The sequence below is a fragment of the Tursiops truncatus genome, chromosome 13 (assembly GCF_011762595.2).
Source record: "Tursiops truncatus isolate mTurTru1 chromosome 13, mTurTru1.mat.Y, whole genome shotgun sequence".
NCBI lineage: Eukaryota > Metazoa > Chordata > Mammalia > Artiodactyla > Delphinidae > Tursiops > Tursiops truncatus.
This window is the reverse complement of record NC_047046.1, coordinates 17,431,639-17,458,518: the sequence shown is the minus strand read 5'-3', so window position 1 is coordinate 17,458,518 and position 26,880 is coordinate 17,431,639. Positions and strand designations below refer to the sequence as shown.

The following is a 26,880-nucleotide window of genomic DNA, read 5'->3' as shown; positions in this document are numbered from 1 at the left end:
ACAAAAAAATAAACTCAAAGTGGCTTAAAGACTTAAACATAAGATATGACACCATAAACCTCCTAGAAAAGATCATAGGCAAAACATTCTCTGACATAAACCATACCAATGTAGGTCAGTCTCCCAAGGCAACAGAAATAAAAACAAAAATAAACAAATGGGACGTAATCAAACTTACAAGCTTTTGCACAGTAAAGGAAACCATAAACAAAACGAAAAGACAACATACAGGATGGGAGAAAATATTTGCAAATAATGCGACCAACAAGAGCTTAATTTCCAAAATATACAAACAGCTCATACAACTCAACAACAAAAAAACAAACATACCAATCGCAAAATGGGCAGAAAACCTAAAGAGACATTTCTCCAAAGAATACCGAAGGCCAATAGGCATATGAAAAGATACTCAACATCACTAAATATTAGAGAAATGCAAATCAAAACTACAATGAACTACCTGCTCACACCAGTCAGAATGGCCATCATTAAAAAGTCTACACAACATCGTTAATCAACTATACTCCAATATAAAATAAAAATTAAAAAGTTAAACACAAAAAAATTAAATAAAATACCTTCAAAAAAAAGAAAAAGGTCTACAAATAACAAATGCTGGAGAGGGTGTGGAGAAAAGGGAACCCTCCTACACTGTTGGTAGGAATGTAAGTTGGTGCAGCCACTGTGGAAAACAGCGTAGAGGTTTTCCTCAGAAAACTAAAAACAGAATTACCGTATGATCCTGCAATCCCCAGGCATATACCCAGACAAAACTATAATTCAAAAAAAGATACATGCACCCCTATGTTCATAGCAGCACTATTCACAATAGCCATGACATGGAAACAACCGAAATGCCCATCAACAGATGAATGGATAAAGAAGATGTAGTACATATATACAATGGACTACTATTTAGCCATAAAAAGAAAGAAATAATGCCATTTGCAGGAACATGTATGCAACTAGAGATTATCATACTAAGTGAAGTAGGTCAGAAAGAGAAGGACAAATACCATATGATATCACTTATATGTGGAATCTAAATTATGACACAAATGAACCTATCTATGAAACAGAATCATAGACACAGAGAATAGAATGGGAGAGGGATGGATTGAGAGTTTGGGATTAGCAGATGCAAACTGGTATATATAGGATGGATAAACAACAAGGTCCTACTGTATAGCACAGGGAACTATATTTAATATCCTGTGATAAACCATAATGGAAAAGAATGTGAATATGTATACCTGAGTTACTCTGCTGTACAGTAATTAACACAACATTATAAATCAACTATACTTCAATAAAAAGAAAAAAATAAAAGGGAGGAAAACAAAAGACAAAAACAACCCAGTCACATAGCCTAAGGAGGAGGGTAGGCAAGCAGAAACCTAAAGGGAGTGAATATCAATTAACAGATCTCTAACCACACTCTGCAGCATGATCTAGCTTTGCAAAACATCACAGAGACAGAAGCCAAGGGAGAGGTCAGGTCCACTGGTTTGCAGAGGATGACATAAAAATGGGTCCAGAGTCCAGATCGGTCAGGGAGTCACATGCTGGGAAGAAGCCACCCAGATTCACAAGGAGTGCTGAGAGGGCCCCGTGAGGGTGGAGGGCTGCCCAAGTCGGTGGGTAAGAGGAGGACAGATGACAAGGAAGTAGGGGCTCACGACTAGAAGGCCAAGGTCAAGACCTTGAAGGTAGCACTGCTCCTGATGAGTGAGATGGATGGGGCCAGTGTGGTGGGAAACAGCGTCGAGAGGAAGACGGCAAGGAGCTGGCATAGGTGGGGTCAGATCGTTGATGACAGAGGAGAAAATGCAGGCAGCGGGGTACACAGGGGTACAAGGACCTGTCTGAATCAACCTTTACAGAAAAGGAACCCATGAGCAGTATGACGGTCTATACTTACTGGGTGTCAGAAAGGAAACGCCATTCTGTTCTTCCAAGCCTACATTTGGATCTTTCCAGGGCCCAAAAGAGAATGAATATTTGAACAACGAGCAGTCAAGAGTCAAGGAAAGCATTTTTAGAGCCTTTCCCTCTTGAAGTGTATTTTGCTCAAGGAGAAAGGGAAGTTTTTCAAATACAGATTTCAGACTAGCCACTCAGAACCGTCCTCTGGAGGCCCTTACCTTGGTCTGTTTCTTCTCGGTGGCGTAGACGATAGAGGTACAGCAGACTTCAGCGATCTTGCGGCCCTGGCCGTAGAAGGACCAGCAGCAGATTTCGTCCCCAATGACATCCTTTATGAACAGGACCCTTCCATTAAAGCGCAGCGATAGCTTATCAAACAGTTCGATGTTCTTCAACATATTGTCGTCAGAATTGCTGCAAAAGAACATTTGATAAAGTGATTGATTACAAGCTGGTGTTAACAGCCACCACTAGTGGGGGAGTGTTTCCACACACCGGGCCCATTATCTCCAACATCCCTTTTCAACCTCACAGTAAGCCCGTGAAGAAGGCACTACAGTCCCCAAAGCTCAAAGGAAAGCAAGGGTCAGAGAAATTAGGGAACTGGCTGAGGCCAAAAACTAATAAATGGCAGAGCTGAGCCTCAAAAAGACAGCTCTGGCCTCTAAGTCTGCGCTCCTCACCAGCGAGCTAGGGCGGACGCCCTGCTGTGCAACAGCCAGGAATGAAATGCTGAAACCACGGGGTCTGCAGGCAGAGGCACCAGGTCGGGGACATGGAGGAGAGCCCCACAGAGCCACATGAGAGGCTGAGTGACCTGCCCGAGGGAGACTTTTTATCCTGGGCCCATTTATGGGTCTTAAATAACTTCATCTAATACCCCTACAACCCATAAGTTCCTGATTTAGAGCCACATGTTCCCAAGAGCCAAAAGGCATTCTAGAAACCTGTATATATTGCTAGTGGGAACATAAAATGGCATAGTCACTTTGGAAAACAGTTCGGCAGGTCCTCAAGTGATTAAACGTAGAGTTACCATATGACCCAGCAATTGCACTCCTAGGTATCCACCCAAGAGAAATGAAAACATGTATGTGTACATGCATGTCCACAGCAGCATTATTCCTAACGGCCAGAAGGTGGCAACAACCCTAATTGTCCATCAACTGATGAATGGACAAGCAAAATGTAGTCTGTCTGAACAATGGAGTATTCTTCAGCCATAAAATGAATGAAGTACTGATGCGTGCTACAACGTGGATGAACTTTGAAAACGTTATGCTAAGTGAAAGAAGCCAGACACAAAAAGCAACATATTATAAGATTGTACATATATGAAATGTCCGGTGTAGGCAAATCCATAGAAACAGAAAGCAAAGTAGTGGTTGCCTAGGGCTGGGGGAGATAAGAGGGTGGGGGCCATGGGGAGTGACTGCTAACAGGTATAGGTTTCCTTCTGAGGTGATGAAAATGGTCTACAATTAGGTAAGTGGTGATGGTAGCACAACTCTGAATATACTAAAAAACACTGAATTGTGTATTTTTAAACGGTGAATTTTATGGTATGTGTGAATTTGATTTCGTATCTATCGATCCATCTGGGCATTCTAGAGGTGCAAAAAGGCCACCCTCATCTGAAGGGAACGAGGGGAGTGGGCCTGGCTGGTTTGAGTGCAGATGTCTTTTCTGGCCAACACCTTACCTGGTATACGAGTATTTGTTGTTACTTCTGTTGTAGAGCAACTTCACGGCTGGCTGTGGGTTGTTTTAAAAAAAGGAAGAAGAGAGTCACTTGGAGTGCAGGTGCAAAGGACCACCGGCTTCCCACAGCACTGGAGCCCTGCCATCCGCCTGAAGAGGCAGATAAGCATAGCCTGCTGGCTGGGGTGGGGCTGGAGAGGGAGACTGCGTGAGCCAGCACCAGGAGAAACAAAAGATGAGCTATACTCTCCCATTCCTGACCCCTTCTCAGGCCTTGCCCAGGCAATTTCGCACATTTTTATTCCAAAACTTACTCAGAATAACCTCCACCACTTTTGGTAGCAAAAGAAATGCCACAAGGTTGCCTCCACCATACCTTATTTGAAGTCGCTATAAGTTTCTGTTCTTCCTTGGATGAGGTGATGACAGGAACTTTGCAGAAAGGCTCATAAGTATCTTTGTTCTGCTGGAACAAAACATGCTTTCAGCCTGGGAGGCCTGCCCAGCATTGAACTGTTTAAGCTGGCCTGCCGGGCAAAGACGGACTCTGGCGAGGGGAGATGGGGCAGCCGTGGCTGGGAAGAGAGGAGGATTCTCAGCACCAGTGAAGTAGGATGGGGGACGACCAGGAGTGGAGTTCTCCAATGAACCCGCTCTTCGGCCAGGACTGTTGTATGCCAGGGTGCTTGGCATATAAATACTAACAACAATGACACATTTCACAGCCCAGGAAGCCACTCAAAAATAAACCCTAAATATGGCAGATGAAATATGATTGCATCAAAGCTCCTAAAACCCCACTGCAATGACTGCAGAGGAATTATAAGCCCATAAGGAGAGAAAGAATGGGAAAAGTGAGGTCAGCAGACAAAAGATGTCAAAAATTCAAGTCTGGAAAGCAGGTCTCAAGTGAGTGATAACCAAGGAGCAGAACGCTGAAACCTAAGTTGGCAGATGGGAAAGAATCCACAGCTTTGAAGGCTGGTGGACTCAGGGCAAGAGCAGAGGGTTGCTTGCTAGTCGACAGAAGCACTGGTGAGACCTCCAGATGGATCCCCTACCCCAGCCGGGCAGGAGAAAAGTCCACTTTCCTGGAGCAGTTTGTACAGGAGAAGACAGGGCTGAGCTGCTATTCCGAAAACGGGAGATTAAGTGAACCATCTACACACTAAATGGTGAGCCCTACCCCCACCCCAGCCCCTTCTCCTACTCAGATCTCAGAAGGCAGCCAGTTGGGCTTATACCCACCAGGCAAGAGAGTGGAGGATTCCTCTACAGGGAACCACCTGTCCAAAAAAAAAAAAAAAGGCTTACAGATTCCGACATTGAGAGTTCCCACTGAAAAAGCCAGCCTTATCATCTGCCACTGAAGCCCACTGGACAACAATACATACAGTGTTTCAGAGCCTTTACTCTTGAATTTCAACAGACCAAGGACCATCAGATTATACCCGGAAAGCCTCTCAAATATGAGACTGAAACCAAAACAAAGAGAAAAAGTAAGAGAAGGAGTCACACAATGAAGGCAGCAGAAAGAAAACTTCAAATAGTATCATCAGACAGATGAGAGCAGATACCGCATCCCATGAAACAAGATCAGCGTGCTATATAAAAAAGAGCACTCGGAGAACTAGAAAAGGCTCTCGGGAGTCAGAAATACGATAGCAGAAATGAAAAATTCAATAGAAGCGTTGAAAAGATAAAACTGAAAAAACGCTCTGAGAAAATAGAAGGATAAGGGCAAGAGAAATTAGGAGGTCAGTCCTGGAGGTTTAATCTCAGACTAACAGAAACCACAAAAAGGAACCCAGAGGGCATGTCTCTAAGACAAAGATGAAACAGAGATTCCCTGATGTGTCTGAACATACCAGAAGGAGACTGAAGTTTCTGAGAATTTAGGGCTGAATTAGGGATGTGTGCTTAGAAAACCAAGCAAATGAAAGACAATGAAGCAATCACTAATTCTGGCAAACTGAAAAGTTACACGAGAAAGGAAATAATCACTGTATACTCTGTGGCTCAACTGTTAACAATATTTACACAACTCAACGTAAACTCTGAGTACGGATTTAATCAAAACTGTGATAAACTATACTGGGAGAAGGAATACGTGCAGGCAAGTTTGGTAGTGGCTGGGGTGGTACATGAGCTAAATTTTAATCTTCTACAGAAACGCCAGTAGATAATGTGGTAAACTGGAAAATCAATAAATAATATAAGAAACAGGTGAGTAAAGAACTGCTGCAAGAATTAAAAGAGGCTGCTGCAGGGGTGGGAGTGGGTGGAAGGCGTATGCTAGTGTTTTTGACATCAACCTAGCTTACAATACTAACTTGCCTTGGTAAACGCTTTACATGCATTACTTTAATAAACATACCAATGAAATAAAAAATAACAAAGTAAAAGCTACAACATTCAGTTAGATTTACAGAGAGTTCACAGACTGGCAGTAGCGGCAGGGGTGGTGCAAATAACAGTTCCCCAGGCAAATACCAGTTCCTCAGGCAGACTGGCATCGTGGGTACTGTCCCAGTGGAGAGCCACCCAAGAGCCTCACGTTTACAGATCCAATTCCTAGGACAACGCAAAGGGGTTCTTCTGATTCTCTGCCATGTCTTAACTTGCCTTGAAATAAATGGCTGCTGGCTACATCTAGAAGCGTTCTGGTTTTGTAGGGATTTTACTGTCCCTAGACTTGACCCCAGCAGTCCTTCCCCAGCTCCAGCTGAGGAGTGAGGGGTGTCTGTCTGTAGAGATTACGCTGGGCTCTCAACAATGACTTGTGGGATGAGAATAAGTCTCCCAACAAGTCCAGAGAAGGATCAGGTTTTACACCCCATGGCTCGGTACTGAAGGGTTACAATGCACACAGGGAGAGGACCCAACACCATGGGGGCTGAAATAAGCCAGAGAGCAGTCAGGTGGCCTCAGCATCACAGGGAAGCCTCTCGGGGGTCGCGCAGGCCAGAGGGGAGCAGCTCCGGGGTCAACTCATTAACTCTCACAACAGCTCAATGAGGGAGGGGGACAGTGAGAAAGGCAGATGAGTCTGGGGCTCTCCCCGCCCACATGGGGAGAAAAGGTGATACCTACTTGCAGGGCTGCCTGGCACTCTTCCACCAGGCCCTGGACCAGGTAGTACTTGGCTTCTGCCAGCAGCTCCTCGATCTCCCGGCGGCTCTCAGGCAAGGGGACCGCCCCGTCACGAAGGTAGTTGAGTATGGTACCAAAGTGCTTCCCACACCGGTCAATGAGGATCCAGCCTGTGGTGGGAGGAGGCGGGAGGAGAGCTGGGGTGTCTCTTGGCTCCCACCACCTCCGGGGAGAGCAGGACCACAGAGAGGGTTGCGGCCCCACCTGCCCAGCTACCAGCAAAGGGCTGACCAGGCCCCGCTGGCTGCAGACAAGCACACCCCAGACTCACTGGTTTGGGCTCCTTTATTTTATTTATTTATTTTTAACTTTTTGCCACAACAAAGGAAGGATTGAACCGGTGCCCCCTGCGAAGGAAGCACGGAGTCTTAACCACTGGACTGCCAGGGAAGTCCACGGCCCCTGGGGCCTAAAAGCATGTTCCTCAAGTACCTCAAAAATCCCTATGTTAAGACTATCGCAAGAGGGCCTACCCCACACCTGGATAAAATGGGTCCAAATGAGCACACCCCATTGACAGGGGAAAGGCTTCTGGTGTGAAAATATCTATTCCCTTTTACAACAAAGCTTTTTTTTTCAGACTCCCAAATAACAGAGCCATTTCTAAGGAAGCAGACGGCTCACGCTGCAGGGAGTCAGTGACATCTGACTCCCAAGGGTGACCCCCAGGCACTCACCAGCACCACCACAGAAAATTCCATCCGTAACCCCCCAAACAAGTGTTTAGTGGCTAATGACAGCGATCAGAGATAAAATGGTGACCAGCCAGACCCTGCCCTCAAGCAGTTCAGTCTAACTTGGGGAGATGGCGCTGGCATTCATGAGATACGGAAACACATTCCAGCTGCTGACCGGAACCAGGCACAGTGCGAAATTGTGCCTTGTGGGTGGGGACAAGGCGAGTCCTGCCGCTTCTCAGTGTCTTCTCCAGTCTCCAGTCCTGGCCCTGGTCTGCAGGGCCGCTATGCGGCTTCGCTTCTCGAAATTCCTCCGCTGAAATGCAAATGCTACTGGGAAGAGGAAAGAGGACTGGAGCCTGGGAAGGGGAGGAGGAGGTACCAGAAGGGGAAGCAGGGTTGAGGTGAAGAACAAGTACATCTCAAGAGAAAACGTGAAGCCAGACAGGCGGAGAAGTCCCGGCCTTCCCGATAAGCAGGGTCACCCCGGGAAGGGGGCCCCAAGTCTCCTGCTGCGCACTGCAGGTGAGGAAACGCCAGCGCCCAGGGAAGTTAGGAGGTTCACACAGGAATCACTCATTCTCTGCCCCTGCTTTCCCTCAGCTTGGGAAAAGAGCCAGGTTTCCACTCCTAAGACCACTATGTCTTCCCAAATCCTCCTCAGATCCCAGGCCCTGGATCAGCAGCAGAGGCCAATGGAGGCCAAGGGCAGCCAAGGCACCTTTTCACGTCCGGTCACAAGTCGGCCCGCCTCCCCCGAGTCCAGCCCCGCCAAGTGTGCTCAGGTGTTCTAGTGCACTAGTTAGTGTTCCTTGCCGCCATCACCAGGAGAGTTGACAAGGAGGCCATTTCCACGTTCCGCTTTGCAACTACTCCTCAGTCCACGGTTCCTGGGCCTTTGGTTAAAGGTCCCGTCTCGTCCCTCCAGAGCCTTCTGCGCGGCACTTCCACGCTGCTATGGCCTCCTGAGTACAGCAAGAAGTTAATCCCCAATCTCGGCAAACACAAAGCAAATGTGTGGCCTGGAGTCAGACCCGGGATCCGAGGAAGGACAACGAGGCCTTCACAGGTGTGGTAAATCCTGTCACCTTGACAGTGCCCGCTGGACATTATGTTCCCGCTCCTTTCTCCAGCTGAGACAACAAAGTGCGGACTCAGTATCTGTTCTGCAGCTCAGATGCCTACAGGGGCCTTGAGCACACAGGATAACCAGGTGCAGGTGGGCAGGGCGGACCACAGCCCAGGCCCTGCCTCTCCCCGCCCCCGCCCCCCAAGGGGGTTCTTCCCACTCCAGCCAAAACTGGCCAGGCAGGAACGAGGCCCAGGGCTGACAGAGCCCCTGATGTTCCAGGAGAAGCCAAAAATGCAGATTTCCCTGTGAAATCTCCAGACTTCTAAAGAACAGTAAACTGATTTTTTTTTTTAAAAAAAAACAGAGCCACAACAGGGCCTGCTGGCCAGCAGCTTGCGACCCTTGTTGTTACCGTGGATCAAGTGCTCTCCCTCCAGCAAGCCGACAAGGTATGGAAAGACCGTATTATCTCCCCAACAGTTCCTGGTGATGGAGGCTCATTCCCCTGCATTCTCCTCAGATGAAAACAGAGGCTCAGGGAGGTCCAGGGACACTCCCAAAAGCTGGGGAGGCAGACCTAAACCACAAAGAACAAGCAAGGAACTCGTAGGAAAACTCTTTTCATCATACGAAATTGAGAAGACACGTAGAACCTCAGTCTTTGGGAGAAAGGGCAACAAATTCCACCCAGCCGCTCTGGGAAGAAAATGTCCTCGTCTGCCTTTGATGCGTGGACAACGCAGCCACTCAGAAAGAACGAGGGCCCCTGAAATCAATTACCCAAGTGACAGTCCAGAGTTTCCATAAACGAACAGGCGGACCGTGACACTGGGCTCTGGCTCAAGAATGCTGTCAGGAAATGCTTGTGGTGAAGGAATCCTACTTTGGACAAATAAGGGCAAAAAAAAAAGAGCAGAGCCAGACGCACTCTCCATGAGGTTTCAATTAACATTTTGACTTCAAAATATTTTAGTTGCTTTCAAAGCAGGAATCGATCCCTTTGAAGCAGTCAGCTCCAGTCCCCAGCATATAGACAAGCTAAGGGAAGCCAAGCCAGGTCAGGGCGACCTGGGCTCCCTGGCCCCTTTGGCAGGGCTGGAAAGAAGAGTGAGGGGTGTAGACCCGGAGGCTCTGGGGCGGGTTGAGTGAGACAGCACAGGCCTGTACTGGAAACCCAGCTCTGCACCTACTTGCTGGATGACGTTGGTGTCTCACTTAACCTCTCTGTCCTACGGTTTCCTGTTCTAAAAATGGTTCCTCCCTGGGCTGGCATAAAGGTAAGATGAGAGAATGTACAGGAAGCACAGAGCACAATGCCGGGTCTGCCAGCAGCCATCAAATAGGTCTCTGATGGTGAGCCCTTTACATATGTCATCATCACTGGAGAACAGACGGGAGTGACAGCGGCATCCAGAGGCAGAATGTTCCAGCCCCCAGGAAGGGGGTCTGCGTGGTTTTTGGGGTGCCTGGGAGGAGGCTTGGCTCAGAGACGGGGTCTGGACCACCGGGCTTGCCCCCTCCCAGCCCCGCCAGCAGACCAGGTACATCCTCTCTCCTTCCCTCCCCCACCTCCTCCAGGGAGCTTTCACTGACCTCTCCTTCTCCATACTAAGGTATTTAGATTTTTATGGTCCCCAAACTTGCCTGTTCATAAGTTGCCTAAGGTACTTGGGTCCTTGTTACAAATTCAGACTCTTGGAAGTAGCCTCACTCCTAAATCAGAATCTCTAGGGCAGGGTTTCTCTGCCTCAGCACTAGTGACACTTTAGACCGGGTGATTCTTTGTTATGGAGAGACTCTCCATAGGGTATGTAGCCGCATCCCTGGCCTCCACCCGATAGCATTCCCACACCCAAAACGTGACACCCAGAAACGTCTCTGGATATTGCCAAGTGTCCCCGAGGGTCAAAAATCATCTCTGGTTGAGCACCACTGACTGAAATAGATCAAAGATCTAAATGTAAAAAATAATGTAAAAACTTCGAGGTATCAAAGTCAACAAATCAGACTGGGAGAAGATATTTACAACATAAGACCACAAAGAAATATGATCCAGAATATATACTTCTACAAAGAAAGAAAAAAGGAAAATGGGAAAATGTGTAAAGATACTGCCCGGCAGCTAAATGATGAAACACAACGGCCAATAAACGTAAGTCACTCAATGCACTGGAAATGCTAAATAAAACAACAAAGTACTGTATCATAACCATCAGATTGGCAGTAAGCAAACAATGACAGGTGCCCAGTGTTGGCAAAAATTCAGACCCCTGTGGGGAGGATAACTGACACAACCGCTAATACCTAATCAAGTCGAGGATATGATCCCCAATTCCCCTCTTGGGAATCAACTCCAGGACAGAGCTCCCAATGGTGGGTAGGACCTTAATGCTGTGGGCCCTGGGCCGGGGGTGTGGGGGGGTGGGGTGGGGCTGGCTGGGGCCTGGGGACTCCAGAGCTTTTTCATTCACCAAAGTAAAAATATTATTTTCTGGGTGTGCCATGATGTGGCAAAGGTTGGGAAGCAGAGCCCACACATGCACTGGGAGAGTGTTGGAGAATGATAATATTCCTAACAGTGAACACTGGAAACAGCCTAAATAACCATCAGAGAACATGGATCCTTAAACTGCATGGAACACTCTACTTCAGGGAAATGTGTGAACTAGAGCTGTTTTCTCATGGATCAATCTCACAGGCATAACGCTCAGTAAAGCGAAAGCTAAAAGGCTACGTACAAGCTATAACATGTAACACCGTTTATATGATGTTTAAAAATGCACCAACTATACGGTGGTTACGGACATAAACAGCTGTAGTAACAGTAATTCACACAAAGCCCCACACCAGTGGTTCTCAGCCCTGGCCGCGCATTAGAATCCCACGGCGAGCTCTTAAAGTCCTAATGCCCACCACACCCTGTCCAGTTACATCTGGCTGAGGAGCGGGGGTGGGGTGGGTGGACGACAGGCATCAAGGTTTAGCTCTGAGGGTGACTCTGTGCAGCAAAGACTGAAATCCACCCCAGTGACCCCACAGTCAAGCTACTTAGAGGTCATGGCTAGAAGGGAGAGAGGCAGAGAGGTTAAGAGAAGCCCCATGGGTCCAGGTAATGTTTTAGTCCTTGTCTGAGTCGGGGCACAGGGGAGTTTGTTACATTATGCAGTTTAAACGCTTTCAACTTATTTCAGAATTTTGCATAAGGCAGGAGGCACCACTGGTTTTCTAGGGAACGCCTACTGATAATTAGATTAATGACTCTCTTCTCTGATCTAGTTTATAAACTTCCTTACTCCAAAAACATTAGCCAGAGACCAGACACCAGTTAAGGCGGGAAAGTACTACAAGCAACAGGGATGAGGCAGGCAACTACAGGTGAGGGCCGGACAGAAGTCGTGTTATGAAAGGGCCACATAAATCCACCCGCCAATGACGACAATGACAAGGGCTCCGGGAGAAATTCTAGCACTGCAGGAACTGAATCTTTCTGGGGAGGAGTCTGGGAAAGGTCTAATCACTGCCACCGTGTCCTCTCAGAAGAGCGACCCCTGTAGGGGGAACGTGAGACCGCAACACCCTCATCCCACAAGGCCAAGGCAGGCCACTTCTCCACAGCGTGCTGAGACCCTTCCCCACAGCCCCGGCCCCTCTACACCCCAGCCCAGGCAGGACTAAAGCAATAACAGACAGCCCCCATTTACTGAGTCTCCCAAAGTGCTGGGCCTCCTGTCAAGGGCTTTCTAACGTCCTCATGTAATCCCCATGACAACCCTGAAAAGCATTATCATTTGCAACTTTTAAATGAGGAAAGAGGCTCAGAGAAAAAGTTACTCGACTAGTGTCACATCACCAGTGAACAGCAAATGAGCCTGTGTGAGCACAATGCCCAATACGTGGAAACTGCTCCACAGCGGTTAGCTGGGACAGCTACCATGGGACAGAGCAGGACTCAAATCCAGGTCCACCGCCAACACCCACGCTCCTCTCTGTTGAGGAATTACGTGCACACGGTATACAACTCAGGCAGGCAGAAGGGCGTGTAGTGCAAGAGAGTCTGCCACCCACCCAGGACCCCAGGTCCCCTCCCCAGAAGCAACCAGCTTCTCAGGTATCCTGTACAGATTTCTAGCAACACAATGCATATACTGTTCGGTATCTTCAGAGCCCTTGTTCTTTAACCAGCATGCCGTCCTGCTGGCTTCACTCGCCTGGGTGAGCCACACTTGGCATTTGGGCCTGTTTGTGGCAAATTTCACTGCCACCGACAAGCTTCCTGCCTGAAGGCCAGGGTGAAGCTGTGAGATGCAGAAAGTCTACCGCGCTTTGTAGATCCAAGGGTGTGCTTAGGCCATGGGTCAGGCTGGGCAGTGTACTCCCCAGGGGCCAACAGGATTGCTCTGCCAGCACAGCGCTGGCTGGAAGACCAGACACTCAGCCTGACACCCCAGGCCCAAAAGGGCTTCATCTCTAAGCTGGTGGTTGCACCATAAGGCTGCCACACTCAGACGACCAGGCCTAGGGCTGGGCCCACATCAAACCACGCACAACAGACAGTTAGAGCCGGCACATCCAGGGTTCAGTAGCTTCATCATTTCCAGCCCTGTAGCTTTTGAAAAAGCATTTCACCTCTCTGAGATGTGGATTTCTCACTTAGCAACTGGTAACAGCAGCCACCCCTTAAAGGGTTAAGGTGAGGCTTAAATGAAACAAAACCCATAAAAGGCCATACTGTGAGCTTTTCATGATGACTTGAAGGGGGCTGGAGTTCTGTGAAGTGGAAACAGCTGAGGTTTGGAGTGTCAAAGGCAGCACTGCTTCCCTGGAGATGCTGGGTTTTCCACGAAGCACCGAGGAAGGACATCCTCTGGCAGCGGTTTAGAAGCCTGCACAGGCCCACTGGTTCCACTCTCGTGCGTCTCCCAGTTGGGGGATGGGAAAGCTTGCGGACTCTGTCTCCTTTGTGACACAGCATCAAGCCACCAAGGTGAGGGCTCTCAAGGAGACACGGCTTCCACGTTGCCTTGGAAGCGAGCCAGCCGCTTTTCCTGAGCCCCGCCAGAGACTGGGCAGGGCGGAAGGAAGGCCACAACAATCCTGGGGTCTCAGATAAGGTCCACTTCCTTCAGCAGCTGGGGTGCTATTGTCTTGATTTCCACAAATACTCCCGGGCCATGCTGGGTGCGGCCCAGCAGAGGGGATCCTCCTACTCATAAAAACCCTGGCGTTTTCTGGGTGGGGCACTGAGGCAGCTCTGGGGCTCTGACCTCATTCACCTGCTGCTGGGCCAGAAACCCAAGTTTGTGGGGAGCCCAGGGAAGTGGGACTGAAGGTCCCCCAGCAGCCTGGCTTCTCCAGGACACAGAGGGAGACGCCCCCACTAGCCGACAGTCCAGGGTGTGGCCCTCTTAGGATAGGAGAACACGCTGTGCACACCAGGCCCAGAGCCCCCAATCCCACCCCTGTGTCAAAACTCGCCACTCTTCCAGGAACTACCATCTCGAGAAAGGCAGGGGCGTCAGCACAGAGGCCAGCCTCGGAAACAGGTAAGGTAGGGTCAAGCCAAGCCGTGGTCTGGCCTGGTCTCAAGCAAGCTCAGGCCAAGGAATGAAGGATGGGGCCATCTTTAAACCTCATGTGACCTGCCCCATAAACCCAGCCAAAGAAGGATGCTCCCTCTTGCAGGGGTCTGAGTGTTCCAGGTGGGTGGAAGTAGTTATGAGAAGTAGGACCATTTTAAACAATTCTTTGCCCTTCATTAACATGACTTTCCACAAAAAGAAAAAAAAAACCACACACTGGGGACTTCCCTGGTGGTCCAGTGGGTAAGACTCCACGCTCCCAATGCAGGGGGCCCGGGTTCGATCCCTGGTCAGGGAACTAGATCCCGCATGCATGCTGCAACTAAGAAGCTCGCATGCCGCAACTAAGAAGTCCGCATGCCACAACTAAGTTCCCATGCCACAACTAAGTTCCCATGCCGCAACTAAAAACAAGCAAAAACAAAAAACCCACGCATTGAATATACATATTGAATGCTTGCTATGGGCCAGCAGTGCCCCCGGGGTGGGTGTCATTGTGCCCATTTGCCAGATGGAGAAATGAGACGACGACAGGCTAAACAACTTGATTAGGGTCACCAGACAAGAAAATGGGGAGCTGAGACTCCAAAATCCAGGTTTGTGAGTCTTTTATCAGGACCCCATCCTAGGAGGACAACGGTCCAGAGAAAACGCTCCCACCTCTGTCACACTCGAGTTTCACTCTGACATCACAGAATCATGACCGAGAGAATGGGAAGAGAGCCAACCAGGGCAGCCAGTCCAGCGTCCACTGTACAGAGCTGATGCCTGGGGCAGGGAAGTGACTTTCTCACAGTCACACTGCAAATCAACAGCTAAGTCGAGATTATGACCCCCCCCATCCCGCTGACTCCTACTCATCTTCAGCTCTCAGCTTAGGTGTCACCTCCTCAGGGAAGCCCTCCTTGACCACCTCCCCCTCCCCCCCGATTAGATCCAGTCTCCCTGTTACTCACTCTCAAGGCTCCCTGCACGCCCAGTAACACTGAGCACAACAGGAAACCTGGGCCTGTGGACACTGCCTGTTTCACGTTGGTTTTCCGAACTGGAAGGAAGCCCTCGACCACAAGCATGTCCCAGAGGCTGGGCTTACCTTCACTATCCGTGAGCACCTCCATGCGCCCGCTGAACATGGCCTTCAGCATGGTGTCCTGCTTGGTCAGCGTCTGCATGGTGGTGTAGTACAGGGCTCCACCCACGTTCAGCTTCACGTACTTGGAACTGGGGCTCGTGCCCTTGAACGAAGTGGTGCGGGTCGCAGCTGCTGGCACCGCTGAGCTCACCACACTTTCTCCTGACATCTCTTCCTGCCAGGGGACAAACACAGGGGCACTAGGGTCACAGCACCAGGCCTGATTTACTTTTCTCAGCCAGTGTGCTGCAGCTGGCCTCCAGATGTGTTCTGCTTAGTCCAAGTGTATACTGCATTGAAAACAAAGTTTACTCCCAGCGTTGACAACTCGGGAGAATTCACAGGAAAATCTGAGTTTCTGGCTTCTCTTAAAATCAGAGGCCAACTAGGCCAGCAGGGGAACCAGTGGTGGGAGCTGGGGTGTCGGCTAACCCATTGGGAGGAGCATGCACTCCCCAACCTGCCCCAAACTCCAAGCAGACAGCCTCATACACTGGCTTCACTGCTGACCCTGCAAGTACCAGTTTGCCACTAAGTCTTGCATTACAAGGACTTCCTTTGTGCCCACTACCCGTATAAATGAACACCCTGGCTGTATCCTAAAGTGGCCGAAAGCACTGCCAAGGTCCCGTTTCCTTACTGCTATGCACAACGGAACAGCTAAAAGTGCCACTTTTCCGTTGAATTACCCATGAAACAAGCTTTCAGGAAATTGAGTGGGGTCTCAACTACCGTTCCCTTACAGGGAATAAGTGTTTCTAAGTACTCAACAAAAGACATAAAAACTCTTGGAAGCAAGTTATTGCAAATTGGAGACTTCCTGTACTAGTACTTCCCCAAACAGCAAGATCCGCTGAGTCTCCCTAAAGAGCACTGCCAGCGACCATGTACATCCCCGTAAGACAAATGGATGCAGTGTCTGATCTAAGCAGACGCAGGAAAGGAGACTGGTACCTGGCATGTGTGTATTCAAAGAAAACTTTTCTTTTTTCCCAAATTTTATGTTTTTAATTGAAGTCTGGCTGATTTACAACGTTGTGCCCATCTCTGCTGTGCAGCAAAGTGGCTCAGTTATACACATGTTTAATATTCTTTTCCACTGTGTTTATCATAGGATACGGAATATAGCTGCCCGTGCTATACAGTAGGACCTTGTTTATCCATCCTATATATAATAGTTTACATCTGCTAATCCCAGACTCCCAGCAGAAAACTTTTCTTGAATAGGGAACATTCTATAGCTGACGATTCCAAGAGTGGCTGAGTCTTTACTGGATCTGGAGCACAGCACTGCTGGCCACGAGCTGGCCCAGCACTCACGCCGCGGCCTCGGGGTTCCCACATAATGTGAATGACTTCACAGCACATCACCAGCAGACAAGGCAACTCGGCCGCTGATGCATCAAGACAAAAGCGAGGCCCCCCTGTAATTATGTCTGAACACAGACAAAAACAAGGACATTGTCCCCCAAAAAATGACCAATAAGGGTCCTCATGGCTGCTTCTTTACCAATTAGAGCCCCATTCCATCCTTCCCGCCTTCAAGTGAGGAATTACTAAGACCCAATCCCAGAATTAGCCCTGTTTCCCGGCAGCATTCAACACAGAGCAAAGCCCCACTTCCTGAGTCCTTCCCACAATCACCCACCAGAAGCCCGAGTCCTCTTTCTGAGACCCTCCACAGTTCTCCCTCAATGCACCAAGAAAACAAACCCAACTATGACTACAGACATACTCTTGGTGGTTTCAGCTGGAGGGCACTGACAACACAGAACCTTTAAAACTATACCCTGGACTGAAAAAGGACTGTTTTTGTTTTTTATTCTTTATGCTTTTCTTTTACAGACCTCCCACAATAAACACATATTACATTTATACCTGGTAAAACACAACTGTTATTTTTTTAGAATTTATTTATTCATTTTTAATTTATTCATTTATTTATTTTTTGGCTGCTTTGGGTCTTTGTTGCTGCACACAGGCTTTCTCTAGTTGAGGTGAGTGGGGGCTACTCTTCCTTGCGGTGTGCAGGCTTCTCAATGCGGTGGCTTCTCTTGTTGAGAACACAGGCTCTAGGCACACAGGCTTCATCAGTTGTGGCACACAGGCCTCAGTAGTTGTGGCTTGCGAGCTCTAGAGCGCAGGCTCAGTAGTTGTGGCACACGGGCTTAGTTGCTCCGTGACATGTGAGATATTCCCGGACCAGGGCTCGAACCCAAGTCCCCTGCATTGGCAGGCGGATTCTTAAGCACTGCGCCAACAGGAAAGTCCCCACAAGTGTTATTTTTTAAATGGGCTAAGGGACTAATGAGTGGCAACCTGCAATCCACCAGTGATAGTAGAGGCAATGGCCAACTTGCTTGACCTCCATCCCCTCAAAAGAATGGCCGGGAAATCACCCACTGGGGAACCCACTGCTGTCAGGGCGCTGCAGAATGACACGGACGAAGAATGGCCTCCTGGAGAGAAAGGTGTTTTCTCAAGAAACTGTTCCTGCTTCGTTCACCAAGTGAAAACATCACAAGAAGGTTAAGTTTTCAAAAGCTCAGGCTTAGCTCACCTGGGGTCTCTGTGGCCTGATGCCAAACACAAAAGACAGAGGCCAAGAGGAAGCAGTGATGCCTCCCTCCTAGCTTTCGTGTGAAATCAGTCCTCAGAGACCTGCCACTAACAGTTATGACCAACCATTTCCCCCAGAAAGACACGTTGTCCATTTGATGGCAGAAATGGCTTACGGGAGTAAAGAGTTTCAGAAAACTCTGAAGACCTGGAGTTCAGGTCTCCGCGGCATGTGGGATCTTCCCGGACCGGGGCACGAACCCATGTCCCCTGCATCGGCAGGCGGACTTTCAACCACTGCGCCACCAGGGAAGCCCCTCCTTACCTTTTTAAAGATAATCTGCATACACTAAAGTGTATTTTAAGTGTAGAGTTTGATGAGTTTGGGTCAACTTATGCATCTATGTAGCCCCTACTCAAATCAAGATAGAGAACATTTCCATCACTCCAGAAAGCCCCTCCCTGACCCTTTCCCACTCCTCCCTTCCAGGAGATACCACCGTTTTAATTTCTATCACCACATACTACCATTTAAATCCAAACAATGCTGGAAGACAGTTATCACTATCTTCATTTTGTGGACTTGGATACCTCAGCCCACAGACAATCAGTCACTTCTCCAAGTGCACTTCTCCAAGTGCACTGGTGTCCTGATGAGGAAGCGAGTGAAGGATGTGGGCAAGTCCTGCCTGGCCCCAAGCCCATGGTTTTATCAATGATCATGCTTGGTATATACAGAGCTATGACACAGAAATTGAGAAAGGGGGCCCCCACCCCCCCATTCTTCAGAAAGTACAAAAAAGCTCTGAAAGAAAGACAGGAGGTCATGTGTGGCTGAGAGCTTGGGTTTGGAAGTCAGACCTGAGTTTAGGCCCCAAGCCCTGCCACTTACCAGCTGTCTGAGTCTAGTCCCGTCTAGCGAGTGGGGACAGTGGCCACACCTTCTAGGGCTGCGAGGCCCCAGAGAGCACTCGGCCCAGCCCCTGCCTCAGAGCAACACAAAGCACTCAAACTACGATGATCTGGGAATGCGCTCCAAGTCTCAAATTATCTTCTAAGTCCATTTCCAGGTCTACTGACATTCAACCAAAACACTAAGAGAGAAAGGCAGAAACCATCCTGATCTAGCTTGAGACTTGCAAGTAGACAGAGAAAGCCCTGAACCTTTCCAGAGCCCACCCTTCTAAAGGTCAGTCACTTCAATACTAGGAGAGGCCCTTGGAAAAAAGATTCTGGCTGTGTTCATCCCTAAGCCTGAGTCGCAGGGAGCGGAGGACACAAAGCAGTAGACGATGAGCCTCTCACAGCAAACCTCTCTTCGGAGGCCTCCTCAGCCATCCCTGCTGGGATCCTGCCTTTGTTTCATCGTTAATGAGGTTGGGGAGGTGAGGCAGGAGAGAGCACAACTGGTTACAAGAAAGAGGTAATTAACACTTGCAGTATTGGTTACTGATTCTACTCAATCAGAAGTTTATTCCAGTTAGATCAGTAAGTCCAGGCTTCTCTTTCCCACCTCCCCTGAGCACACTGCTGCTGATTCTAAACAGTGGCTCTCCACTTTAAAAAAATCCTGATGCCTGGGCCTTACTCAGGGAAATTCTGATGCAATTGGTCTGGGGGTGTGGCTAGGCAATAGCACTTTAGAATTCCAACTCCCTAGGTGATTCCAATGTGCAGCCAAGATTTCAACCCGCTGTTCTAAAAGTTCTGTGTCGCCCCACTCCAGTCAGCCTACATTTAACTTCCTGGTCTTGGAGAAGCTCCCCAACCTCTGGCTCTATAAGTCCTATGAATTTCTGACCACACAGAAAAACAAACCAAATCGGAAACAAAAGCAGGCCCCTGCTTCACAGCTTCAGGCCGCACACAGACAAGAAGCAACTGTACGCATGCTTAAAAAATAAAAATCAGCCTAAGGGGTAAAACCTCTGACTCGAAAGGAGACCCAGGCAAGTACAACAGGAAAAAAGGCACCAAATCCCTCACCCTTCGAAGTTTCCTCTACCTCTGTAGAACTGTCTCGTGTGTGTGTGTGTGTGTGTGTGTGTGTGTGTGTGTGTGTGTTGGAGATGTGTGTAGAAAGTCTGAATAAGAGTTCAGCAAACCTAAACCTGCAGTTCTGTGTGATGTTCAGACAAATGGCTTCACCGAGTCTCAGCTTCCTAACTTGTAAAATGAAGTTAAAGCCATAATCTTCAGAATAACCCTCAAGGAATAAATATTTAAGTATTTAGTATAGTTGTCCTTGAGGCCAGAGCTTCCCAGCCTTGGCTGTACTGGAATCACCTGGGTGCACTTAAAAAGTGGTGATTCCTTGGCTTCACCCAGAACAATTAATCAAACTGGGGAAGGGCGCGGCATCTCAGAAACTAGTGTTTAAAAAGCTCTTCAGGTGATTTTAATGTGCAGCCACAAAGCTCAGGTGTTTCTTTAACTAGCTAAGAGTCATTGTCTTGAGGCTAATTATAAAACTCCCCCTACCCTCCAAATCAGGGCACTTCTACAACTCAGAGGTCTGCTGTTCCATTTCAACAAAACTAAATTCAACCAGTGGACTTCCCTGGTGGCGCAGTAGTTAAGAATCCACCTGCCAATACAGGGGAAACGGGTTTGAGCCCTGGTCCGAGAAGATCCCACATGCTGCGGAGCAACTAAGCCCGTGCGCCACAACTACTGAGGCTGTGTGCCACAACTACTGAGGCTGTGTGCCACAACTACTGAAGCCCGGGCGCCTAGAGACCACGCACCACAACGAAGAGTAGCCCCTGCTCGCCACAACTAGATAAAGCCCGCGCGCAGCAATGGAGACCCAATGCAGCCAAAAATAAATAATAAGTTTATGAAAAAAATAAAAAAAATTCAACCAACCACATAACTGTAGCATTATTTTGCATCCAAAATTTACAGGACAGCCACTGATATTTCCAAGAGTTCTGTCGAATTACTTTCTCTTCCTGTGTTGTGCACACAAACCATTGGCCTATTTCTTTCAGCAGGCTAGTGAGAAAAACGTTATCATCACTCCCATTTTTAAGGGGAGAAAAGTAAGTACCAGAACTATTAGGATCCTCTGACTCCCACTCTCATGCACCTCTCATTACAGAGCCCAAATCAAGAAATCATCACTCTCATCCCCTGCAGGGCTTGCTAAAACAGATTGCTGGTCCCCACCCCGAGACTGACTCAGTAGTCTGGTAGGTCTAGAAAACTTGGCCATTTCTAACAAGTTCCCAGGTGATGCTGCTGGTCTGGGGACCACCGTTTGAGAACCACTGCTTTAATGACTTCTCTCTCTCAAGTGGAACTTACTTTGCACAAAATGGAGCTGTTCAAAGTCAGATACGGGTTGAATCATTTTTTTCTTCAACATTGGCCTTGGGACCGGTGTTCCCTAAAGACTGCACTTGCCAGGTTAAAGACTTGGGGCAAGCAAGTAAAAAGAGGGTCTGGGCTGAACTTTGGTCATTCCCACCCAGGGAAAAAGGGCTATTCAAGAACAGACCCTTGAAGGATTCCAAGCACAGAGAAACTTCCCACAGCTAGAAGATAAGAGTGTGAGGCATCCCCAGCTCCTTAGCTGTGGCCACCCCGGGTCTCGACGCAAGTGACTAGATAGGTACCCAGGCGCCAATTAAGGCGCTGGATTCCGTGGCGAAGGTACCCTGACCTCAGGACCCTGGCATCATACCTCCACGGAGTTCCCAGCACCGAGCGCACGCCCACCGGCGGGCTCCCTCGGTTTCTTTCCTCCGCTCCACTGGCCCGTGTGTTCAGACGCACTTGTAAGCCTCGTCCCCACTTCACCGAAACCCAGCGACTCTAGCATAACTTCCAAAAACCCCGAACACTCCGCTCCAAGGAATCCCACTTCGCCCTCTCATAAATTACCCATTTTCCTTCACAGCCCTGCCCAAATCCTCATTTTCCACTCCAGATGTCTATCTTCAGTGACATCTCTTTGTTCTCTTTACAATCACCAATTCTCATTTCCGACCAGCGCTGAAGTCTCAGACCCCCCACTCATCCATGCACATATCTACTCCACGAGCCCAAATGCCCTTTCCCGGATCCCCCAACAGCTAGGGACAGCACTCCCCTACACACACACACACACACACACACACACGCACACGCACACACGCACGCACACACACTTCTCCGTCCAGAGCCCTTCCCCCACCCCCGGCCTCGCCCCCCATCCATTCCCCCAACCGCCTCTCTCCTATCGCGACAGCCCCTCATCAAACCCCCTCCTCTCGGTCCTTGCCCCCTTTATTCTACCTCTGTCCCGCTCTCTCGCCCGCCCAGAGCCCCCAGTCCGCGGGCAACGCCCTCCTTACCATGAAAAGCCGGAGGACGCCGGAGTCTCCAAACCCGGACTAAGAAAGACAGGAAACACCCAGCTCGCGTGAGCCTAGGGCGGAGGCGGGGCCGGGGCGAGGACTTCCGCACTCGGCCACGCCACTTCCGCCCCGCAGAGGACAGCTTCCTAAAGGGTCCGTTGTACTCCTAGATATCGGCCGCTTTCCTTCAAAGTTCCCTGGTTGGAATGGGTTGCATCTCTTCTCGGCTGGGTCAGGCATTTATCCCGCTCCTAATGCTCCGCTTTTTCGGCTTCCATAGAGGGGGACAAGGTGCAGGGAGGTTTTCCTTTCCGGACGAAGAAGCTCTTCGGAACTGTCGTTTCCGGAACTGGATAGTGGTTTCCCGGCGGAGCTCTCAGAGTGAACATCCCGGGGCAAGATGGCGGTCGGGCCTCGGCTGCTGCCCCGGGTCAGGCAGAGCTCGGGGGTCTTGGGCTGAGGCGGTGGTAAACTGCGGCCCCGACCCCGAGCGCGGGGGCCTCGAGCGGATAAAGGTCTACGGCCTGCGGGTAGCGAGTGGCAACAGGGTTGTGGGTTCTCTGGGTAGTGGGGCCGGGGACTTGGAGGGAGGTGCCCCTGGGGCTGGGTCCCTGCTTCTCCTGGTCGGAGGGGCAGGTGCTGGGGGCTGGCTTTCGGGTTCCGGTAGGGGGTGGGGAGGGGTTCTCCGTGACCTTTTTATCTCTGGGGTCAATGAGATAAAAAGGGGCAATAGGCCTTTATAAGCGGACTAGCGCTGGACGAAAAAGATTTGTTATTGTGGTTGTTGATGCCGGGGAAAGACGCCGGGCCGCAGAAGTCACCCAAACCGGAGTTCGAACCCTACTCACTGTAACCTTGGGTGAATTCTTTCTCCTCTCTGAGCCCAGTTTCCAACTCTGTGAAATGGAGTAATTAGCTCATGTCACAAAGGGTATTGTGTAATTAAAGTTTTAGAACCATGTCTGACATTCAGCGCTCAATGGAAGCAGCTGGTGTTAATGATACCAATAAAGGAAAGCTTGGTAGTAATTTGACTTTTAGCCCCATGGGCAGCCTTGCATTCTCGATTTTTCTTTGCCTTCCGTGAATAGTGGCGTCCCTGGGTCTTCTCTGTTGCACTTAAAATAAATAATTGCTTTGGGGCTAGAAGTGGGTTCAAATTCAGGAGCCTAGTGACCTCTGACAAGTCATGTCCCTTTCTACATTTCATTTTCTCTGTGTGAAGGTGGGATTTGAAAGCATGCACCTACATAGGCTGTAGCCTTCAAAACCTGTTGCTTATTCTTAAGAAAGTTAGACTGTTGAGACCTGATAGAGCTGAAAAGACAGGTGGTTAAATATCTGTACAGTGTTTGATCCATGGTCCACCCCTAACAAATGGTCATTCAACCAGGTCATTCAACCTAGCTGCCCAGCTATTCCCACCATAAGCAGAAAATTGCCTTGGGCTCAGACAGCAGTTATATATGGTGCTTCACCTTTGGACTACACTCTCTAGACTGTCAGGCTCTTTCATAGTGCTCCATGAAGTTGGCCTGATCCGGAAAAGATTGATTTTGAACAGTCTCATGGAACTATAGAAGTAGAGAAGAGTCCTGACTCAGTATTAAAATCTTGACTCTGCCGCTTTTGGGATTATGGGAGATATTAAATGGGATTATGGGAGATATTAAATGATCTTATAGGGTTGCTCTTCTTGTTAGATGAGATCACATAGAAAGGACTTGACAAGCAGTGGGTACTCAAATCAACATGTTTCCCTTTGCTTTTCAGACCATCTTGGTTATCAACAATCTCTTGTTTCCTTATCTTTCCACCTATAACATTTTTGTTTCCCTAACTGGATTGTAAACTTCTTAGGGACAGAACAGTAAAGCTCACTTACCTGCTATCTGCTTTCAGATACTCCTTATTAACATTTTCCCGTTTAATCTAATCACAGTATCCTGATGACTAAATCGAGATACGAGAAGGATAAATTTTCATTTAATCCTTTTAGCAACTCTAGGAGGCAGGTACTATTATTATCCTCAATTTACAGATAAGGAAACTGAGGCCTAGAGAGGATAAGTAACTTGGCCAAATAAGGTAGAACCAGAACTTGAAAGAACCAAGGGCTATTTTGACCCAAGGCTTTCTCTGCTACTCACAGCCTTTTCTATGCACAGCCTTTTCTTTGATTCTCCAGGGCATTTAGCAGAGTAAGTACTTAATAAATACTTCTGATGTGTTTTTATTTGATTGATGAACTGTAATAGATGTTATGCAGGTAGAGGAGGTGAATAAGAAAGAATTTGAAGAACTGCAAAGTATAGACCATTATGTGATGTAAACAGAAACCAACATAGAGCGTTGCCAAGGGGATGATGATCTCAAGGAAGGGATCTTACCCTGCAGGGCCCGCTGGGAGAAGTGAAGTTTTGACATAGTCTTAGAGGTACTTAGTCACAGTTAGCATGCAACCTCCTGTTCTTCTATTGGGAAAAAGTGCTCTCTTCTCCTTCTGCTCCCTCCCCTTCTTCCCCCTGCCCCCCAAGAGGGACTGTCTCCACGTTAAGGAAAGAGTATACCATTGTGCTCATGGCTTGGGCCGGCTTGTTTGTAGCTCTCAGGACCTTGAAGCTGTTACCCAATATAAACAGGGCCCAGGGCTCATAGCCCAAGTGACAGGACTGGTGAGTCTTAGTACACCCAGGGATAGAAAAAACTCTTAACGGGTGACTGTTATTTCCTACCCAGAGAACCACAGTGCCTGTACAGATGAGGGCCTCTGCTGAAGAGTTTTAAAAAAGAAAATCTTTGTGTCTATAAAAATAATACGCCAATTAGACTTACTGACTGTGCGCCCCGTCAGCCACCTCTATAGGTGCTTGAGGTCATCATCTCATTCAGTGCTCATGATCGGCCTCTAAGCTGATTAACAGACAAGACAGAACGACTCCGAGATACCTCCCCCCGCGGTACACGGCAGAGCTAGGGGCTGGCTCCAGCTCTGACTCACAGTGCCATGTCACGCTACCACATGCCTTCTGTGGAGAGTTCGAGAAACAGACTAGTTAGGGAAGCAAAATTTCCCACAGTTCCCCTACCTCAAAACAACCACTCTTTCTTTTAATATTGAAGTATATATAGTTGATGTACAATATTATATATAAGTTACAGGTGTACAATATATATGTTACAGGTGTATAATATGGTGATTCACAATTTTTAAAGGTTTTGCTCCATTTGTAGTTATAAAATACTGGCTATATTCCCCATGTTGTACAAAAGATCCTTGTACTTTATTTTATACCTTACAGTTTGTACCTCTTAATCCCTTACCCCGATACTGCCCCTTCCTCCTTCCCTCGCCCTACTGGTAACCAGTTGTTCTCTGTATCTGTGAGTCTGCTTCTCTTTTGTTATATTCATTAGTTAAAACAACCATTCCTAACGTGTTTTTCCCCCCAGTTTTGTATCTACCTGCGCACGTGATTTTTTCTCTTTCGTTGTGTAATTGGGATCATGTTGTAATAGGGAAGAACCCTTTGTATTCTATTACAAGTTAATCACTAAAGGGATGTTGCCTGTAAGCTTAAATTATACATAATGGCCCACCTCTGGGAACCCTGCCTCCCAAGTAGTGAGCATTAAGCTAAAATACCTTTGTTTAGCTCACAGGAAACATCCTGACCAGGCCCACCTCCGAATGACTGCAGGGAGGAAGAAATTAACACGTCCCCTCTGGAGGCTGACCAGAACCAGGAAATGTTTGACTTTCCTCCCTCCCCTTTTAGTATAAAAGAAGCCTGAATTCTAATTCAGGCAAGATGGTTCTTTGGGACATGAGTCCACCATCTTCTCGGTTTGCTGGCTTTCCAAATAAAATCGCTGTTCCTTGCCCCATCAACTCGTCTCTCAATTTATTGGCCTGTCGTGTGGCAAGCAGTATGACCTTGGACTCTGTAACAGTGTTGGTTCGCAGCCAGCCTCCTTTTCATTTCTTAGACATAAATATTTTTCCAACTTGCTGAAAACGTCAAACATAATTTGCAATGGCTTTTAAACATGTCATCCCCTCTGTTATTCTTAGTTGCCATCACAAAACATTTACAGCTTTAATTCAGCAACTTCTTTGGGCTTATTCTCAACCTATTCCCTTTCAACTGTGAGGACTGGGGAGATACGTCTACCATTTAGATCCAACATTAACTAGAGAGGACACAGATGTTTTTGCACTGTCTTTATTACTTTTTCTCAGTGAGGAAGGTATATGATGCCTACCTAGAAAACTAATCCTAAATCTGGATTTTTTTTCTTCTGCTTCTGCCAGAAAACACAAGCTCCTCTGAAGTGAGAAGATGTCCTCAGCTGTGAGCCCTGTGCAAAGTCACTAATGACTGATTACCTGACATTTCTGTGTCACCGGCAGGTCCTCAGGTGAGTGCTCCAGACTTCCACTTTTGGGGCAGAGTGAATGGTTTGGAAGACTGGTACCTTTTTATTGCCTGTCTTCTCACGCTCCCTCCCATCATCAGGTAAAAGTTTCAAGATGGTATTACAGGTACTTAGTCACAGTTTGTGTGCAACCTCCTGTTTTACTATTGGGAAGAGGCTCTCTCTTCTGCTTCCTCCCCCACCCCCGACACCCCATGAAGGACCGTCTCCATGTTCGTTTGTCTTGAGAATTACTGATGAGAGACCCACATGTAGGAAAAGCCATACTGTTTAACAGACGTGAATCAATGTCGAACAG

General features: G+C 48.3%; 2 protein-coding genes across 14 annotated transcripts in view; one reads left to right on the top strand and one right to left on the bottom strand.

Annotated features, from left to right (window-relative positions):
* KCTD10 (potassium channel tetramerization domain containing 10) overlaps positions 1 to 22,283 on the bottom strand; it is a 37,005-nt gene extending 14,722 nt beyond the window's left edge. For 6 of the 8 annotated variants that reach the window (XR_012325215.1, XR_002179472.3, XR_002179473.3 and 3 more), the window contains exons 1-6: positions 21,488 to 21,851; positions 15,202 to 15,415; positions 6,721 to 6,890; positions 4,004 to 4,093; positions 3,629 to 3,681; positions 2,145 to 2,340 (exon numbers count right to left, since the gene is read on the bottom strand). Coding sequence is in view for 3 of the 8 variants with exons in the window: in XM_073790209.1 (XP_073646310.1) it covers positions 2,145 to 2,340; positions 3,629 to 3,681; positions 4,004 to 4,093; positions 6,721 to 6,890; positions 15,202 to 15,415; positions 21,488 to 21,625 (861 nt within the window). In the remaining 5 variants the exon portion in view is untranslated. Of the gene's footprint in view, positions 1 to 2,144; positions 2,341 to 3,628; positions 3,682 to 4,003; positions 4,094 to 6,720; positions 6,891 to 15,201; positions 15,416 to 21,487; positions 21,852 to 22,139 lie in introns of those variants that run through there. The other 2 variants (XM_033837074.2, XM_033837073.2) reach the window with 2 other exon arrangements.
* Positions 22,284 to 22,301: 18 nt separating this feature from the next.
* UBE3B (ubiquitin protein ligase E3B) overlaps positions 22,302 to 26,880 on the top strand; it is a 57,001-nt gene continuing 52,422 nt past the window's right edge. For 4 of the 6 annotated variants that reach the window (XM_019950403.3, XM_073790208.1, XM_019950399.3 and 1 more), the window contains exons 1-2: positions 22,516 to 22,672; positions 26,458 to 26,564. The gene's annotated coding sequence lies outside the window, so the exon portion shown is untranslated. Of the gene's footprint in view, positions 22,374 to 22,515; positions 22,673 to 26,457; positions 26,565 to 26,880 lie in introns of those variants that run through there. The other 2 variants (XM_033837072.2, XM_019950400.3) reach the window with 2 other exon arrangements.